The sequence below is a fragment of the Pogona vitticeps genome, chromosome 13, assembly GCF_051106095.1.
Source record: "Pogona vitticeps strain Pit_001003342236 chromosome 13, PviZW2.1, whole genome shotgun sequence".
NCBI classification, from domain to species: domain Eukaryota; kingdom Metazoa; phylum Chordata; class Lepidosauria; order Squamata; family Agamidae; genus Pogona; species Pogona vitticeps.
The window spans coordinates 4,759,103-4,774,339 of record NC_135795.1 but is presented as its reverse complement, the minus strand read 5'-3'; the positions used below and the strand labels follow the sequence as shown (position 1 = coordinate 4,774,339).

The following is a 15,237-nucleotide window of genomic DNA, read 5'->3' as shown; positions in this document are numbered from 1 at the left end:
GCTTGCCGTTTTGTATGGAGTTCCCAAATCTTTTGATGATAATGCTGTTCAGTTCTGAGTAGAGACCTCCATCTAGATTCTTTTCACAAAGAGAAAAGCTTCCAAAAATCTGCCCTGGGCAATTAATTCGGAACAGAATCATCAGACTTCCAGCTGTCTTGAGGCTGAGCACAAATTACTGGTGAACGAGGAAACTGCATTAAAAAAGGTTTAGGACACCATTCACAGTGTAAGTATTCTCAAAATTGCAGAAATATCTTAAGAGTGCTGGAGCGCTCAAAGATAATATAACCAGCCTCAGACATTCAAGGAGAAAATGGCCGTAAGTGCAATCCTACTGTTATTGTTTACAAATACTGTACGTTCACTGTGTTCAGTGGAGGTTACTTCCAGGTAAGTGTGGACAAGATTGCAGTCTTGGTCTTGTTAATAACATGGGCTGAAATCCTGTCGCACTGTTATAGCATGAAGTTACCCATATAGAAGTTCGCAAGGGGTCACATCTAAGCGGTCCACGTTGTATGCCTGATTGTGAATCTAGTTGCACTCTATGTTTGTGGAACTGGTTGCTAACGTCCACCTTGGCACCGATTTCATAACCACTTGCCCAGCTTTTTGAGTTTGGCAGGCATAACTACATAACAGGATTTTGACCATTAGGACAAAATAAAGGCCCAGTTAGCGATAACAGGATTTACGGATATTCCCAGCCACAACATCTTTCACCTCAGGACACTGGGAAGAGTTGTCCATTTTCAGACTGGTATAATTTTTCAGCCGGTCAACCTGTCTCTTGCCTTTTTACATCACATCCTTGATCCTTCTGTCCCCTCAGTGAATAAGGTGGATTGCTGTTCTTCATCTTTGTCTCAGTATCATGGGTGGCCCTCTTTAATCCATTTCTCTCTTAAGAATATATTTTCCCCTCTGCCTATTTTAACTGTTGAAACCTGATGATTTGCTGACAGATGGAGATTGGTTCTAGGATATGTTTTATTATAGAGACAATTGCTTAAAATAATGTGAGTAATGCTGAAATCAAGGTGCTCTGTGACCCTCAAGCGATCAGCACTGGCTAGTAAACACATTTTTTAGCTGCCAGAGACTGGAATTAATATGAAAGCACTGAAATGCAAAACGACACCTAAGTTTCATAGAAACTGTACCAGTGTTTGGCACTCTCAGACAGCTGGCATAGTGTCATAAAATCCTTAATCTAAGTATTAACATTTTCTTTGCTTGCAGCTTCTCTGAGTTCTGTAGCATTTTTACTAAATGGCACTGTTTAATGTTAGCTCCTTTAGCAGTCATTTCTGGAAGCAGGTGAGGACATGAGGCTGTAAGTTTTTTTTTTTTTAAATACATTTTTATCCCATCCTTAAAATCAGGCATTTTACAGTAATTGCAGATTTAATAGTGCCTAAAACAAGAACTCAGTAAAATCAAATAGCAGCTCGTAATAGCATAATACAGTGGTGCCCCGCATAGCGATGATATTCCGTGCAGCAAAAATCATTGCTATACGGATTTGTCGCTTTGCAAAAAAAAAAACAAACTCATAGGAATGCATTAAAACCCGTTTAATGCATTCCTTTGGGCAAAAAACTCACGTTAAAGCGAAAATCCTCCATATGGCAGCCATTTTCGCTGCCCGGTAAGCGAGGAATCCGGGCGAAAATACAGCAGGCGGCCATTTTTTTAAACCCGGTGGCCATTTTGGAACCGCCAATCAGCTGTTGGGAAATCATCGCTATGCGAAAATCGGTAAGCAAAACAGCTTACCGATCATCGCAAAGCGATATTTTCCCATTAAAAACATTGCAATGCGATCGCAAAAATGATCGCAAAAAATCGTCGCTATGCAGATTCCTCGTTAAACGGGGCGCCCATTAAGCAAGGCACCACTGTACCAACCATTAAAGTAAATGTGAAAATATTTGGAGAAATAAGATCTTCAGCAGGTACTGAAAAGACAGCCAAGGAGGCATTAGATAGAACTTACTGGGAAGAAGAATCACATAATTAGGGTGTGAAATAACCCTTTTTCTAGTTATCACATGTGTCATCTCCTCTGTGATGCCCTGACATCAGAAGAGCTTTGGAAGATGATCTTTAGTGGATGCATGGCAAGGGTCACAAGAAGACAGGAGATCTCCCACGTATCATGGGCTCCAACCATAAAGGGTTCCCAAAGGTCAGCCCCATCTTAGTACTTTTTAAAAATTTTATAAATTACATAAACAAAACAAGCAAACCAGTCCCCTTACGTAAATGAAACAAGCAAACCAGTCCCCTCGTGATGTAATGAATACAGTATGTAGTTCACTTAAGCCACAGGGCTGTTTTCCTACATCTTTGATACAGCTTTACTAATAATAATACAGTGGTGCCTCGCTTAACGTTTGCTTCGTTTAACGTTTTTTTCGCTTAACGTTTATTTTTTCAGAGGCAGATTGTGCTTCGTATAACGTTTTTCCCTATGGGCGATTTTCGCATAGCGTTTTTGGGACCAGGCTTCGCTTAACGTTTTTGGTTTTAGGTCCCCTGCTTCGCTTAACGTTTTTTTTGTTTTCAATTTAAAAAGTGTCTTAGAAGGGTCCAAAACGGTTCTAAATGCTTGGATTCGTTAGAGGACCCCTTAAGTCATGTGCAAACCTGATTTGGCTTTGATCTGATGTTTCGTTAATTTTTTGTGAATTTTTGTTTTTTGGCCCATAGGAACCAATGGACCTGTCAAAATCTGACAGCTCCATGCTTTCCTATGGGAGAGAAAACAATTTACAAAAAATTAACGAAAGTTCAGATCAAAGCCAAATCAGGTTTGCACACAACTTAGGGGGTCCTCTAACGAACCCAAGAATTTAGAACAGTTGCTGAGTCTTCATTAATTTTTTGTGAATTTTTTCTTCCCCCATAGGAATTAATGGAGCTGTCAGATTTTGACAGCTGTCAAAAGTTGGGGGAAAAAAATTCACCATTAATTAACGAAAAGTCAGATCAAAGCCAAATTAACTTTTGCATCCGTTTTAGAGGGTGCAGAAGCTAATCCAAGCATTTAAACCCATTTTTGACCCTTTTATGACACACTTAATTTTGCAAAAATTGACTTCGCAAAGCCATTGAAACCTATTGAGTCAGCTACAATACATTCCAATGGAGGATACATTGTATCGTTTAACAATGTTTCCTATGGTTTTTTTCGCTTAAGGACGGCAATCCGTGCCTATTGGAACGGATTAACCTGTTTCCAATGCATCTCTATGGGAAATGGTGTTTCGCATAAAGTTTTTTTCGCATAAGGTTTTTTTTTTTGGAACCAATTAAAAACGTTATGCGAGGCACCACTGTACTGACATTCTGTGTTGTGTTGGTCATTTTCAGTTGATCAATTTCTCAACACAAGTGTATGGTACTGAAATCCTTCTTGGCAGTGTGACTTGCCTAATTAGTTATTCCTGCCTCGCCCTTGTGTTCCAGCTCTATGTCCGTCTGGTATATCCTGTCCTTAGTAGCTTCAAGGATGATGAACCTCTGTGGTTGGGTGTATGTTTCATTGCAGATTAGAATAGCAACGGGGAGTGCACAGCGATCAGGTTTGGTTGTGTCGTTTCCCCAGTCCACAGAACTTCCATAACAGCCTCGTCACCACCATCATCCTCTCACAGGAGAGAAGGAAATAGGCTTAATGTTTCAATGTTCAACTAATGTAGCACCGTTACCTTTAAATACTGTATTCCGGTGAAGCTGGTGGTACGTTAGGTCAATAACAGGAGATTCTTCTTGTGCTGCAGCTTGAGAAGTGTAAGTCTGGCCCGCTGGCCACTCCTCTGAGAGAGAGGCTAGCTCCACATGAAGTAGATGGGATTCGAGATGCTAGGGAAATGATATCCAAACCAGAAATGGGGTAATCGGCCGGAAAGAGTGCCATCTTGTTTCAGAGGTTAGCCGAAGTTCTAGAACCAGGTCATGTCAGGGATCTCATTATGGGAGGCGTTCTGGAACCCTTGAACCAATCACACCCTTTTCCCAAGAGGAGGGTTATGTGGAAGGCCCGGCAGCTCTTTCAGCTGCCTCCCCCCACCTTGAAAAAATGGATGATGCCTCTGCTTCGGCGGGCTACTCCCACTGCCACATGGAGAGGAAGATGAGCGCCATGGCTTGTACCGTCTTTAACGAACTTCGGCTGGAAGGGAAGCTCTGTGACGTGGTCATCAAGGTCAACGGGTGTGAGTTCAATGCTCACAAGAACATCCTCTGTAGCTGCAGCTCCTATTTTAGGTCAGTAAAAATTGATCAGAAGTAAATAAATTAATCAGTAAATTTATCAGGAGTAAATAAGAGAAATGCGAGAGGCAGGATGTAGAACCCTGCAGTGCAGCGGTTAAACTGCAGTCCTGCAGTCAAGACGCTGCTGGAGACCTGAGTTTGATCCGGACAGCCTCAGGTAGCCGGCTCAAGGTTGACTCGACCTTTCATCCTTTCGAGGTCAGTAAACTAAGTTCCCCTGCTTGCTAGGGGTGGCATTATGTAGCCTGCATAATTAAATGGTAACCTGCCAGCTCTTTGGGGCAGTATATAAGCAGCACACTTTGCTTGAGTTTGGCCAAATATGTGGTCTTAACTTCAAGGATTATTTTCCAGAGATGCTGGAACTTGTGTGTCCTGAAAATTGTGCAGAAGGTAAAACTGCCTTTACTAGGGACCGACTGCCCGCGGAAGGATTTGTTAATGGGTTGTCTAGCTTTTAACTGGCCTATTAAATGATTTTGTCACCAAATTCGCAATATAGGTGCCCTTTGGAAATAGCGTCAGCAAAACAAATCCTAGCGGAGTTGTCGAGAAGGCTGTCTTCACGGTTTCTTCAGACTCTGTTACAGCAACTCAGAACAAACTAGCCCTAAGACGTAAATGAGTGCCGGCAGTTTTAAAAGGTTCCTGTCAAGGTGACTTAAAATGTCACTATCGGAAAAGCACAATTCTGAAGTTAGGTGTTGTGTCAGAGCTGAGTTACACAAGAGAAACAGGAGGTGAAATAGTTGATAAGAGCAGGGAAACCATAGCAGAGGTGTGGGGGGGGGGAATGGGCTCTCCAGCGGTTTTTTTTGCCCACAACTCTCATCAGCCTCTCTCACCACAACCAGGGTGAAGGATGATGGGAACTGTAGTTCAGTGAAATCTGGAGGGCCACTTGTGGCCTGCTGGTGCTCTATAGAAGAGACAGAAAAGAGGAGTGATATTGACGAGGCTTCTTCAGACAAAATGTATTCCAAGAGGATTTTTTAAAAAAATCAAAAGTTTCATCAGGAAAGGAGATTGGAGAGATTTGATCCGTCAAGGAGAGAATATCTAAGCCATCCCAGCCAGTTTAGTGTTTACTGGTTGAGAAGAATGCCATTTTGGCAAACTGGCAGGTTCTTCACGAACCCAAAGGAGGAGAGTTTGGGGGGGGATTTCTGAGCCAAGAGTTTTTGCGATCGTATCCGGGCCTCTCTCTCCATCCCATAGTTATAGCAGACACAACCTTCCAGACCCAAGAAAATGACGAAGCATCGTGAGCTGGGCGGCCTCCTTCGGTCCCAGACTGAAAGGACAGACGCAAGACTTCGTACGTGTCCCTGACGCTGGTACTGGCAGTAGTCATGCTCCAGAGAGCCGTTCCCACTGACCACAAATCCACGCCGCTCTGTGGCTTTAAGCCTCTGGCTGCAAAACCAGAGGCTGGGAGTTTGATTCTTCCACAGGGCCTCCTTGACAGGGGCTCGACTGGATGATCCCATGGGGTCCCTTCCAGCTCTGCAGTCCTAAGAGTAATATTAAGAACGGCTGGGTGGCTCAGTGGTTTAGGCTTCTGGTTGCGGAGACAGAGGCTGAGAGTTTGATTCCCCCACTGGGCCTCCTGGCCAGGGGCTGGACTCCATGATCCATAGAGTCCCTTCCAGTTCTGCAGTCCTAAGATGATGATGATGATGACAATATCTCATCCATCATGTCTTTTGCTACACCCTAGACCTTGGCTAAAAGCCCTCTGGTATGATGATAGGCATGGGCAATGTGGTCAGCAAGGCTTGCTTGGTCACAGCAAGGTCTGCTCGGTTCTGCGCTGTTCAGCATCAGCAATTGTTTCGTTTACCCCCCACGTTCCGCTGATGGGTTCACAGCCGGAACGAGCTTATCAATTTCCAGCAATGCCTCTGTATCCCTAGCACAGTGATCCTTGTGGGCTGGTTCCCATGTCCCTTATTCACTGGCAGTCAGCAGCCGCTACAGCTTTCTCAATAAATAAATAAAGTAGGAGAGAGAGAGTAGGGAGAGAGGGAGATTCGTCAGGTTGGCCGGAGAAGCTTTGCGGACCCGGTATCGTCATGTTGAGGAACAGCTACTCCAGGATGTCGTCAGAGACCAACAGCAAAGGCACTCTTGTTCTTTTTTCAGAGCCCTGTTTACCAGTAGCTGGAACAACTCGGAGAAAAGAGTCTATAATATTCCCGGCATTACCCCAGATATGATGAAGCTCATTATTGAATATGCCTACACAAGGACAGTGCCTATTACGGTAGACAACGTGGAGCGACTTCTCGTGGCGGCCGACCAGTTTAACGTGATGGGCATCGTCCGGGCTTGTTCCGACTTCATGAAATGCCAGCTGTGCCTGGAGAACTGCATCGGGATCTGCAAATTCACGGAGTATTACTACTGCTCCGATCTGCGGCAGGCCGCCTACATGTTCATCCTGCATAACTTCGAGGAGATGGTGAAGGCGTCTTCCGAATTCCTGGAGCTCTCGGTCAATGAGTTTAAAGACATCATTGAGAAGGACGAACTCAACGTGAAGCAGGAAGACGCGGTCTTCGAGGCCATCCTCAAGTGGATTGGCCACGATCCTCCAAACCGAAGGCAGCATATGGCCGTGCTGCTCCCTAAGGTCAGCTTTCTTTCATGTCTTCCACTCCTCCCTGGTTTAGGCTTCAGAGGTTGGGACTGCGATTCCTCACTGCGCCTCCCTAACGGGCTGGTCTCGATGACCCATTGGGTTCCTTCCCCCTCTGCAGTTCTAAGATTATTCCAGTGATTTGTTTTCGGTTTGCAATGATAGATAACACTTTCTAACCCATCTGAGATGAACTGTGTTGATATCAACAGGCCCAGTTTGGGACTAGTCCTATTAGCTAGGGGTTATAGGAGTTTTACTCCAGAAAAGTACATTTCAGATCTCCAGTTTTACCACCGGGCCTGCTCAGCTCAAACACAACATGGGCTTCTTCAAGAGAAGCGCAGTGAGGTCTACTCCAGTTGCCCCCAACCTTGGGTTCCCCAGATGCTCTTGGACTACAACTTCCTGGCCAGCATAATTAGCGGTGAAGGCTTCTGGGAGTTTTAGTCCAAAAATATCTTGGGGACCCAAGGTTGGGAACATTCATCTACTCTCCTAGCAGGTCTCCAAGTTCTCCAAAAGAGAGAGAGAAGCTCTTTTTTATCACCATTTAACTGAAATGTGTTTGTATTTTGCACCTTCAATGATGGGTCAAGCAAACAATAGGTATATATATATATATATATATATATATATATATATATATATATATATATATATATATATATATATATATATTGTATATTGTTTAGTTGATTTGGTTTTATTTTGTTCCACGGTGCTGTGAGAACGGTTGTTTTTACTGCCTATCAGAGTAGATGGTACCGGTCTAGGTGGCAAAGAGTTTGATGGTTTTCCTATCGATGCTGCTGGTGGAGTCTTGTGAGATTTTTCTCCCAGCGAACAAATGAATGTGAGTCTTTAGTAGATCTGTGCAAATCTGTGCTTTTGGGCCTCAGGTAGTCTGAAGATGCTAAGCTGTACACCTCTTGATTATCAGTGAGGGAACCACATCAGTGAGGGAACCGCTATGGCATGTTCACACTTTTGTGAAATGGGAGATGGGTAAACACACATGTACAGTTCCTAGTCTAACGACGTAATCTGGATAGAAGGAGAGTGGCTATGCTCTGGTCGTTGTCAGCAAGAGCCATTAAGAGGCTTCACGAGGGGCTGTTTCCTAACGGACCTCTTAATTTTGGTAATTTTGAGGATAATGGGATGGCCATAAGGGTCACACCTCGGCCTGTGATCCTTTTGGGAGCGCTGGTCTCTACCTGCTGTTACAGCTATTCCCTCACTTCCTGGAGATATTTTCTGTTCTCTGACTGGGGTGTGTGCTCCTACAAACAGCTTCAGTTCCTGGCTGTTTCATCCATCTGAGAACAGAGATGCTGCCTTTCCTCCCGGCACTCATTTTGTGTCCTAATAGCAGTGACCCAACTACAAGTCCCGCAAGCAGATGGGTCTGTCTGATCAACTGAATGGAGCCTATAGAGCAGTCCAGCGCTGGAGGCCTTCCAAGGGAAAATTGGGACCCCCTTCTGTCTGATCTCCTTGGATTGGGATTCCTGCCTGCAGTGCAGGGGGAGGGACGCGATGGCCTTTTAGGCCCCCTTACGTATTCCGTGATTCTTGTGGTGGCTTGAACACGTTTGCTTTGAGGGACGGCAGCCCACTTCTTCAGAGGCATCTGATGAATGAAAGGGGTTTCAGTCTGTGAAAAAGAGGATGTGAAATGAAACTTGCTAGTCTTTTGGGTGCAGCTAGACGGTTCCTTTTGCTGTCGGAGAATCAGACGACCGTCTCCACCAGCCTCTTCCAAGCCTGAGAACCAGATAGGGCTAGAGGGTTGCTTAAGCTTTTTGCTTGCCTTTTGCCTTCACCAAATGCCCTGTTCAATAAATAAACAAACAAACAAACTCACCCAGCCCTCCCATCGGCTCTCCTCCCTTGTTTCAGGTCCGCCTGGCCTTGATGCATGCAGAATATTTTATGAACAATGTCAAAATGCATGACTACGTGAAGGACAGCGAGGAGTGCAAGCCCATCATCATTGATGCCCTCAAAGCCATGTATGACCTGAACATGAACGGCCCGTCAAGTTCCGACTTCACCAACCCGCTGACGAGACCCCGCCTGCCCTACGCCATTCTGTTCGCCATCGGTGGCTGGAGCGGAGGGAGCCCGACAAACGCCATCGAAACGTACGATGCCCGCGCGGACCGCTGGGTGAACGTCACGTGCCAGCAGGAGAGCCCGCGGGCCTACCACGGAGCCGCCTACTTGAAGGGCTACGTCTACATCATCGGGGGGTTTGACAGTGTGGACTACTTCAACAGTGTCAAGCGGTTCGAGCCCGTCAAAAAGACGTGGCACCAGGTGGCGCCCATGCACTCGAGGCGCTGCTACGTGAGCGTCACGGTCCTCGATCACTTCATCTACGCCATGGGTGGCTTCGATGGCTACGTGCGTCTCAACACGGCAGAAAGATACGAGCCGGAGACCAACCAGTGGACCTTGATAGCCCCTATGCACGAACAACGGAGCGATGCAAGCGCCACGACTCTGTATGGAAAGGTACGGGCACTGAGCATGAATCTGCGGTCTGTGTGTGTGAGTGGAAGGGTGTGAGTGTGTGAGTGAACGGCAGATGCGACTCCTGCCAGGTTGCAGGAGAAACTGCAGGCTCGGGATATAAAAGAATATATCTCCCTTTTACGTATTTCCATCTAAAATTGCCCAATGCGTTTTGGCCTGAATTTATGGCCTTCTTCAGGGGCTGAACAAAGTAAAACAAAAGGAAACGGAAATGTGAGACAGGACATTCCCATGTTGGCATTTGTGTGTATAAACATTGCATTTGCACAGAACGATCTAAAAACTTGCAGGCTAAACCACAAAGCCTTTGGGCTGCAAGATCGGAAGATCAGCAGTTGGAATCCATGCAACAGAGTGAGCTCCCATTGCTCGGCCCAGCTCCTCGCCAACTTAGCAGTTCAAAAGCATGTAAATGCAAGTAGATAAATAGGGACCACCTCGGTGGGAAGGTAAACAGCGTTCCGTGTCTAGTCATGCTGGCCGCGTGACCACGGAAGATTGTCTTCGGACAAAACGCTGGATCTACGGCATGAAAACGGGGATGAGCACCACGCCCAAGAGTCGGACACGACTGGACTCAATGTCAAGGGGAACCTTTACCTTATCTAAAACTTTATGCATTCTTCACAATATAATCATCTGGTCTGTTGTTACATTGAATTGACAAATCCAGCCATTTTGTTTTAAACATACCGTGGGACTTTAGTCTATATTAAATCTTTTATATATTTGGTCTGTACACAGCTCCGGCAGATTAGTGGAAGAACAATCCCCCATTTCTGGATCCGATCTTATACAGCTGCTCTCCAGGGTCGTTCTAATTAATCTACAGAAACCATGCTGCTAAAGGAGAGAGAGAAAGCCTCTTTCTTCATTTAAACCTTTGGAGGCCAGTGGCCCCGACTCAGTATCCAGTCAATCTTCATTTATGACAGAGCCTTATCATTGCTTGTGTAGACAGCATCTATAGCCTCGGAACTATTAATCCTTTACAGCATGGTTGTGTTTTTTCCGTGTAATGACTACCCACTATGTTGGGTTCTCATATTTATTAATAAAAGGGTCTGATTTATTTGGGTTTATATTATGGAAAACAGGTGCAGAGTTTAGAAATCTATTTCTGAACATTGGAAGTGCTAGACTTACCTATAAACCATACAGCTTGTGGGGTTGGTAGCTGGGGTCGTGGTGGCAGGAGTGAATCAAGAGGCTTGAGCTCTCGGAAGAACAAAGCCAGAATTCATACTGTAAGCTTGTTACAGCGGTTCCTTGTACGACTTTGTGTTGCTGCCTCTTTTCTCTCCCTTTCTGTGCAAAGGTCTACATCTGTGGTGGGTTCAATGGGAATGAGTGCCTCTTCACCGCCGAAGTGTACGATGCCAAGGTCGACCAGTGGAGCCTGATCGCGCCCATGAGGAGCAGGCGAAGCGGCATCGGCGTCATCGCTTACGGAGAACACGTCTATGCAGTAAGGCCAGGGTCCTTCCGTGCTGGTGACACAGCTCCCTTCCGCAGTGACCGTGGTTAGCCCAGTGCTTTGGGATCGAGCGAGAGCAGATCTCCTCCTTCTTGCCATCTCTTGACGTCTTCCTTGCCGCCTAATCGTCTGCAGGGAAGAGGATAGTGCAGTGGTTCCCAACCTCGCGTCCCCAGATGTTCTTGGACCAGAAGCCTTGCACCACTAGTGGTGCTGGCCAGGATTTCTGGGCCTTGTAATCCAAGAACATCTGGGGACCCGAGGTCGAGAACCACTGACGATGGAGCGTTCTCAGAAGCCTGAACTGACGGCTTTGAATTCACAGCAAGGGACGCACAAGATGTAGACGACAGCCACGTTTGCCTCTTGGGGACACACGGTGCCCACCCTTGGCACAGAATGAATTTTGCATGTACAGTGGTGCCCCGCATGACGATGATAATCCATTCCAGGAAAATCGCTGTTAAGCGAAATCGTCATGTGAAAAACAATTCCCCATTGGAATGCATTGAAACCAATTTAATGTGTTCCAATGGGGAAATTACCTCATCATCCAGCGAAGATCGCCCATAGGGGAAGCCATTTTCCAAGCGCCGATCAGCTGTTAAAATGGCTGCGCTGCGAAGTATGGGTCCGGAAAAGACAGGGCAGCCATTTTGCGGAGCCGGAAAAATCGTCGTTTTGTGAACAAACGGTTCCCGAAGCAAGGACCTAATCATTGTCAAACGAAAATCCCCCATAGGAAACATCATCATGCGATTTCGTCATTCTGCGGGGTCGTCATGCGGGGCACCACTGTAAAGTGAACCATGTGACCTCAATATGCTCTGAAAACGATTGCAAAGCCCAGGAGTTCTGGGACAGACGAGCCTGCGCAGAGGAGGGTCCCTGAGGAAATTTGGAAACGTGTGCTTTTGGGTGAATATAGCTGATGATACAAGAGGTGGAAGGGAGGCTAAATTTACCCTCTCCTAAGTGCCTTTGGGTCACGGCACAACCCTTTGAAGTGTATTCTGAGCCAGAATAAAAGGGGGGTCTTTTCCTAAACAGCTCCTGGTTGTTCTGCTGTCTACAGGTGGGTGGATTTGACGGTGCTAACCGCCTCCGGAGCGCAGAAGCGTATAACCCGGTGGCCAACACCTGGCGGACGATCCCGACCATGTTCAACCCTCGGAGCAATTTCGGCATCGAAGTGGTGGACGACCTGCTCTTCGTGGTGGGCGGCTTCAACGGCTTCACCACGACCTTCAACGTCGAGTGTTACGACGAGAAGACGGACGAGTGGTACGACGCCCACGACATGAGCATCTACCGCAGTGCCCTGAGCTGCTGCGTGGTGCCCGGGCTGCCCAACGTCGGAGAGTACGCCGCCCGACGAGACAACTACGTGGGCTCCTCTCAGAGGGATGAGGTCAAATACTCCTCCTCCACCAGCACGCTCCCTGTGTGAAAAAAACTCACCTTGACTAATAAAGCCCTCTAAGCAAGAACTCTTACACACAACTCGATTCCCCTCTTCTTTTTCTTTTTCCTCCTGACTTCATCAAAGAGGCTAGTCCTCAGGGATGAGCTGACACCATGCGACCCTCCTTGGCCCGAGAGCTTAACCACCTGTTTTTCCTTCTCCTGCAGACAGAGTTGGAGAGAGAGAGACACCATGGATACTAAGAAAGATGCTCAGAACGTGGCAGGATGCAGAGAAGAGCGACAGGGTTGGGGGAATGTAGAGTTCTGTCATGTCTGCTGCTATTTCTTTGGCACCTGAGGAGCAGGGATCATGGGCAAGGTGCCCAGGAAGAGATGTTGGGGCTACTCTCTAAATGGTGATTGTAAATCAGCCTTGTTTTGATATATACCTACGGTTATGGCTACTTTTCTGCTCTGTTTGATGAAGAGTCCTTTGTAACTGGAAAGCTTACTTTCTTCCTGCACCAACGGAAGCTGATCCAATAAAGCCCATTCACGCAGGCAATCCAATTTTTTCCCTGTTTCTTATCGTTTAGAATGAAACTACCGCGTGTCCCAAACTACAAAAGTCTTCCCACAAGCATTCCACAAGACAACAAAGGATGATAATAATCTGTTGTTTCCTAGAGATGCTGTCATCTCTTGCTCTCTGTTAACTTTTTTTGCAACTCTTTTTAAAAAAAAACATTTTAATGAAAAATAATGCATCTTTATAAATGCATAAAGGCAATGCAAGGAGTGCTAGATATTATTTTCAGACATTAAGCCAGAACAGGGAGGGACTCCGTAGTTGCTGCACTCAACAGGAGCCATAAGCTACTCTTGAGAAGTAAGAAGGCCCTGGTGTTACTGTTTTACCTTCTAACTCCATCCTCTTGAGGCTTGTATTCACTGGGCAGAAGACGTTGAGAAGAACACATTTCTATCCTCCACACAAAGATGTTCACGAGGTCAAAGCTTCTAACTACAAAGGATAAACAAGCTCAAGTTCAGCCTGATGGTTAAGTATTAGTCTGATGTTGTGGACACAGACAGGTTCGTAGGGATGGGGTGGGGGGGCAGGCCAGCATTCAGGCCCCTAGCCCCTCCCCACAGATGCTGTGAGGGAGCCCTGTGCCTTTCTGTCTCCATGCGCTGCTTCATTGGCTGTTTGCCAGGGTTGGTGGCTAATGAATGGCTCCAGTTTTGGAGAATGCTAGGAATCCACTCCAAGTTTTAGGCTACACCTTTACTGGAGTTATTCATGGCATTCCGCCTATTTTGGCAGAGCAGATTCAGAACCTTAAGAGGTACAGGCTAAACCCTGGAGTGGATTCACAGCACCCTCGGAATCGGTGGCCACTCTTGCTGGTAATGCTAGGGAATCTAAAAACCAGAACTTGGAAACGCTGCACTTTTTGGATAGGCTGGGAGACTTTTTTAAAAAATGTAATTTTATCAAGTTCTGTGCAGAACACGCTGTCATTTTACACAGTAGTCCATGCATTACTGTGTAAGGAAGCATAGGGTCTGGTTTCCCCAGTCCAGAAATGAACCCTCCTCTGCCCACCGTGGCTAAGAAATGTTTCACAGCCCCAAAGCTAAATCCTCACCTGGCACAGGTACATCCAAAGCGATCGGACGTCAAGTTAGGACTTGTGATACACCCACCACGAGCAGGCGTGAGAGAGAAGCCTTTCACGTCACCAGCTTTCTGATTATGGTGCTTGCGGCGCATGGGAAGCAAAACGGGAGGAAAGGTCTCCCTCGAACAAGCGAAGGCCGCCCTGCACGAAGTCCTTGCTTGCTGTCTTTCTATGGGGGTGACCTCAGGGCCCCCGAGGGCTCAGCAGGTGAAACACAACCTTAGGAAGGTAGAGGGGCAGCCTTGGCGAATGGGTTGGGTCTCCCCAGGCGAGCTGGGTTGGTTTCTCCAGAGAAAGGGGCAAGAAACTGGCCATTGTGAACACAATGGCCGTGCAACCCGTATCGGCAAGGGGGTTACCCCAGATGGGAGAAATCGCACCTCTTGGAGCCAGTCTGGGAAGTCAGACCAGGACGCCAGAGCTTCCAGAGTTTGGCTGCAGCGTTGGCCTTAAGACGTCTTCGAACCCATCCCTCTGCTTTTCCCCGCCTGTCTTTTTCTCACCAGCGTATCCCTGCAAGTCATAAATCTATAAACAGTAGTGCATTTTCAGGACACAAATATTCCAGCGGAGACACAAGTCCTTAAATTCGTAGGACTCCGAGTGCATCTCTCGTAAAAACAGCCAAACCTGTAAGGAATCTTGAGCCAAAGAGAGAGGATGCCTCGTCATGCCTGCCTGCCTTCCCTCCCTCCTTCCTAGCACAGAAGGAAAACAAGGACCCTGTGCCTCTTTAGTGGCTGTGCAAAATAGGGTGTTGCAGCACATTCTGTGTCCCATGTAGGATGAAAAACATTTTTTTTCAAAAAAAGAAGAAGCAAAAATTAATATTTTCCAAAGCTGAACCTTTCTTCTCTGCATAGCCCAAAGATGGAAAGGTGATGCCATCAAGGTATTGCCCCTTCTCACATTCTGCTTTTCAGAGAAAGCAGAACTTAGTTATCAATGGGGAAGGGCCTTAAATTTGTTAAGTCAATGGGGGTGGGAGGGCTGGATCTCTGGAGGCCCCGATGAGCCTCCATGGCCAGACCTAGCCTACCCAGATTCCAGCCTCGGTGGCTTTGTTCCTGTGAAGGACCATCAAGTTTTGTTCCAAGTTAGGGCAAGAGATGAATTTGGGGGTGGGGGGGAGAGAGCCCCTCCAAAGGGTCCCTGTCACTAGAAACCTGGCTCAGCTCTTGCAAAGGGAACCCTGG

At 46.7% G+C, this 15,237-nt stretch overlaps 1 protein-coding gene across 2 annotated transcripts; it reads left to right on the top strand.

The window, feature by feature from the left end:
- The first annotated feature begins 3 nt into the window (after nucleotides 1-3).
- KLHL10 (kelch like family member 10) lies at nucleotides 4-12,921 on the top strand. Of its 2 annotated transcripts, XM_072982535.2 has the most exons (5): nucleotides 4-229; nucleotides 6,433-6,922; nucleotides 8,834-9,451; nucleotides 10,791-10,940; nucleotides 12,025-12,921. In XM_072982535.2, exons 2-5 carry the CDS (start codon nucleotides 6,503-6,505, stop codon nucleotides 12,397-12,399), a joined length of 1,563 nt encoding a protein of 520 aa, XP_072838636.1. In that variant the 5' UTR covers nucleotides 4-229; nucleotides 6,433-6,502; the 3' UTR covers nucleotides 12,400-12,921. The 2 variants fall into 2 exon arrangements, with proteins under 2 accessions (XP_072838636.1, XP_078237616.1); XM_078381490.1 differs by lacking the exon at nucleotides 4-229 and having other exon boundaries at nucleotides 6,048-6,922.
- Nucleotides 12,922-15,237: the final 2,316 nt, after the last annotated feature.

Coding starts and splice junctions, on each gene's coding strand:
- KLHL10 (XM_072982535.2), top strand. CDS start 6,503: ATGATGAAGCTCATTATTGAATATGCCTACACAAGGACAGTGCCTATT. Junction 6,923..8,833: donor TGGCCGTGCTGCTCCCTAAG/GTCAGCTTTCTT, acceptor CCCTTGTTTCAG/GTCCGCCTGGCCTTGATGCA. Junction 10,941..12,024: donor ACGGAGAACACGTCTATGCA/GTAAGGCCAGGG, acceptor TGCTGTCTACAG/GTGGGTGGATTTGACGGTGC.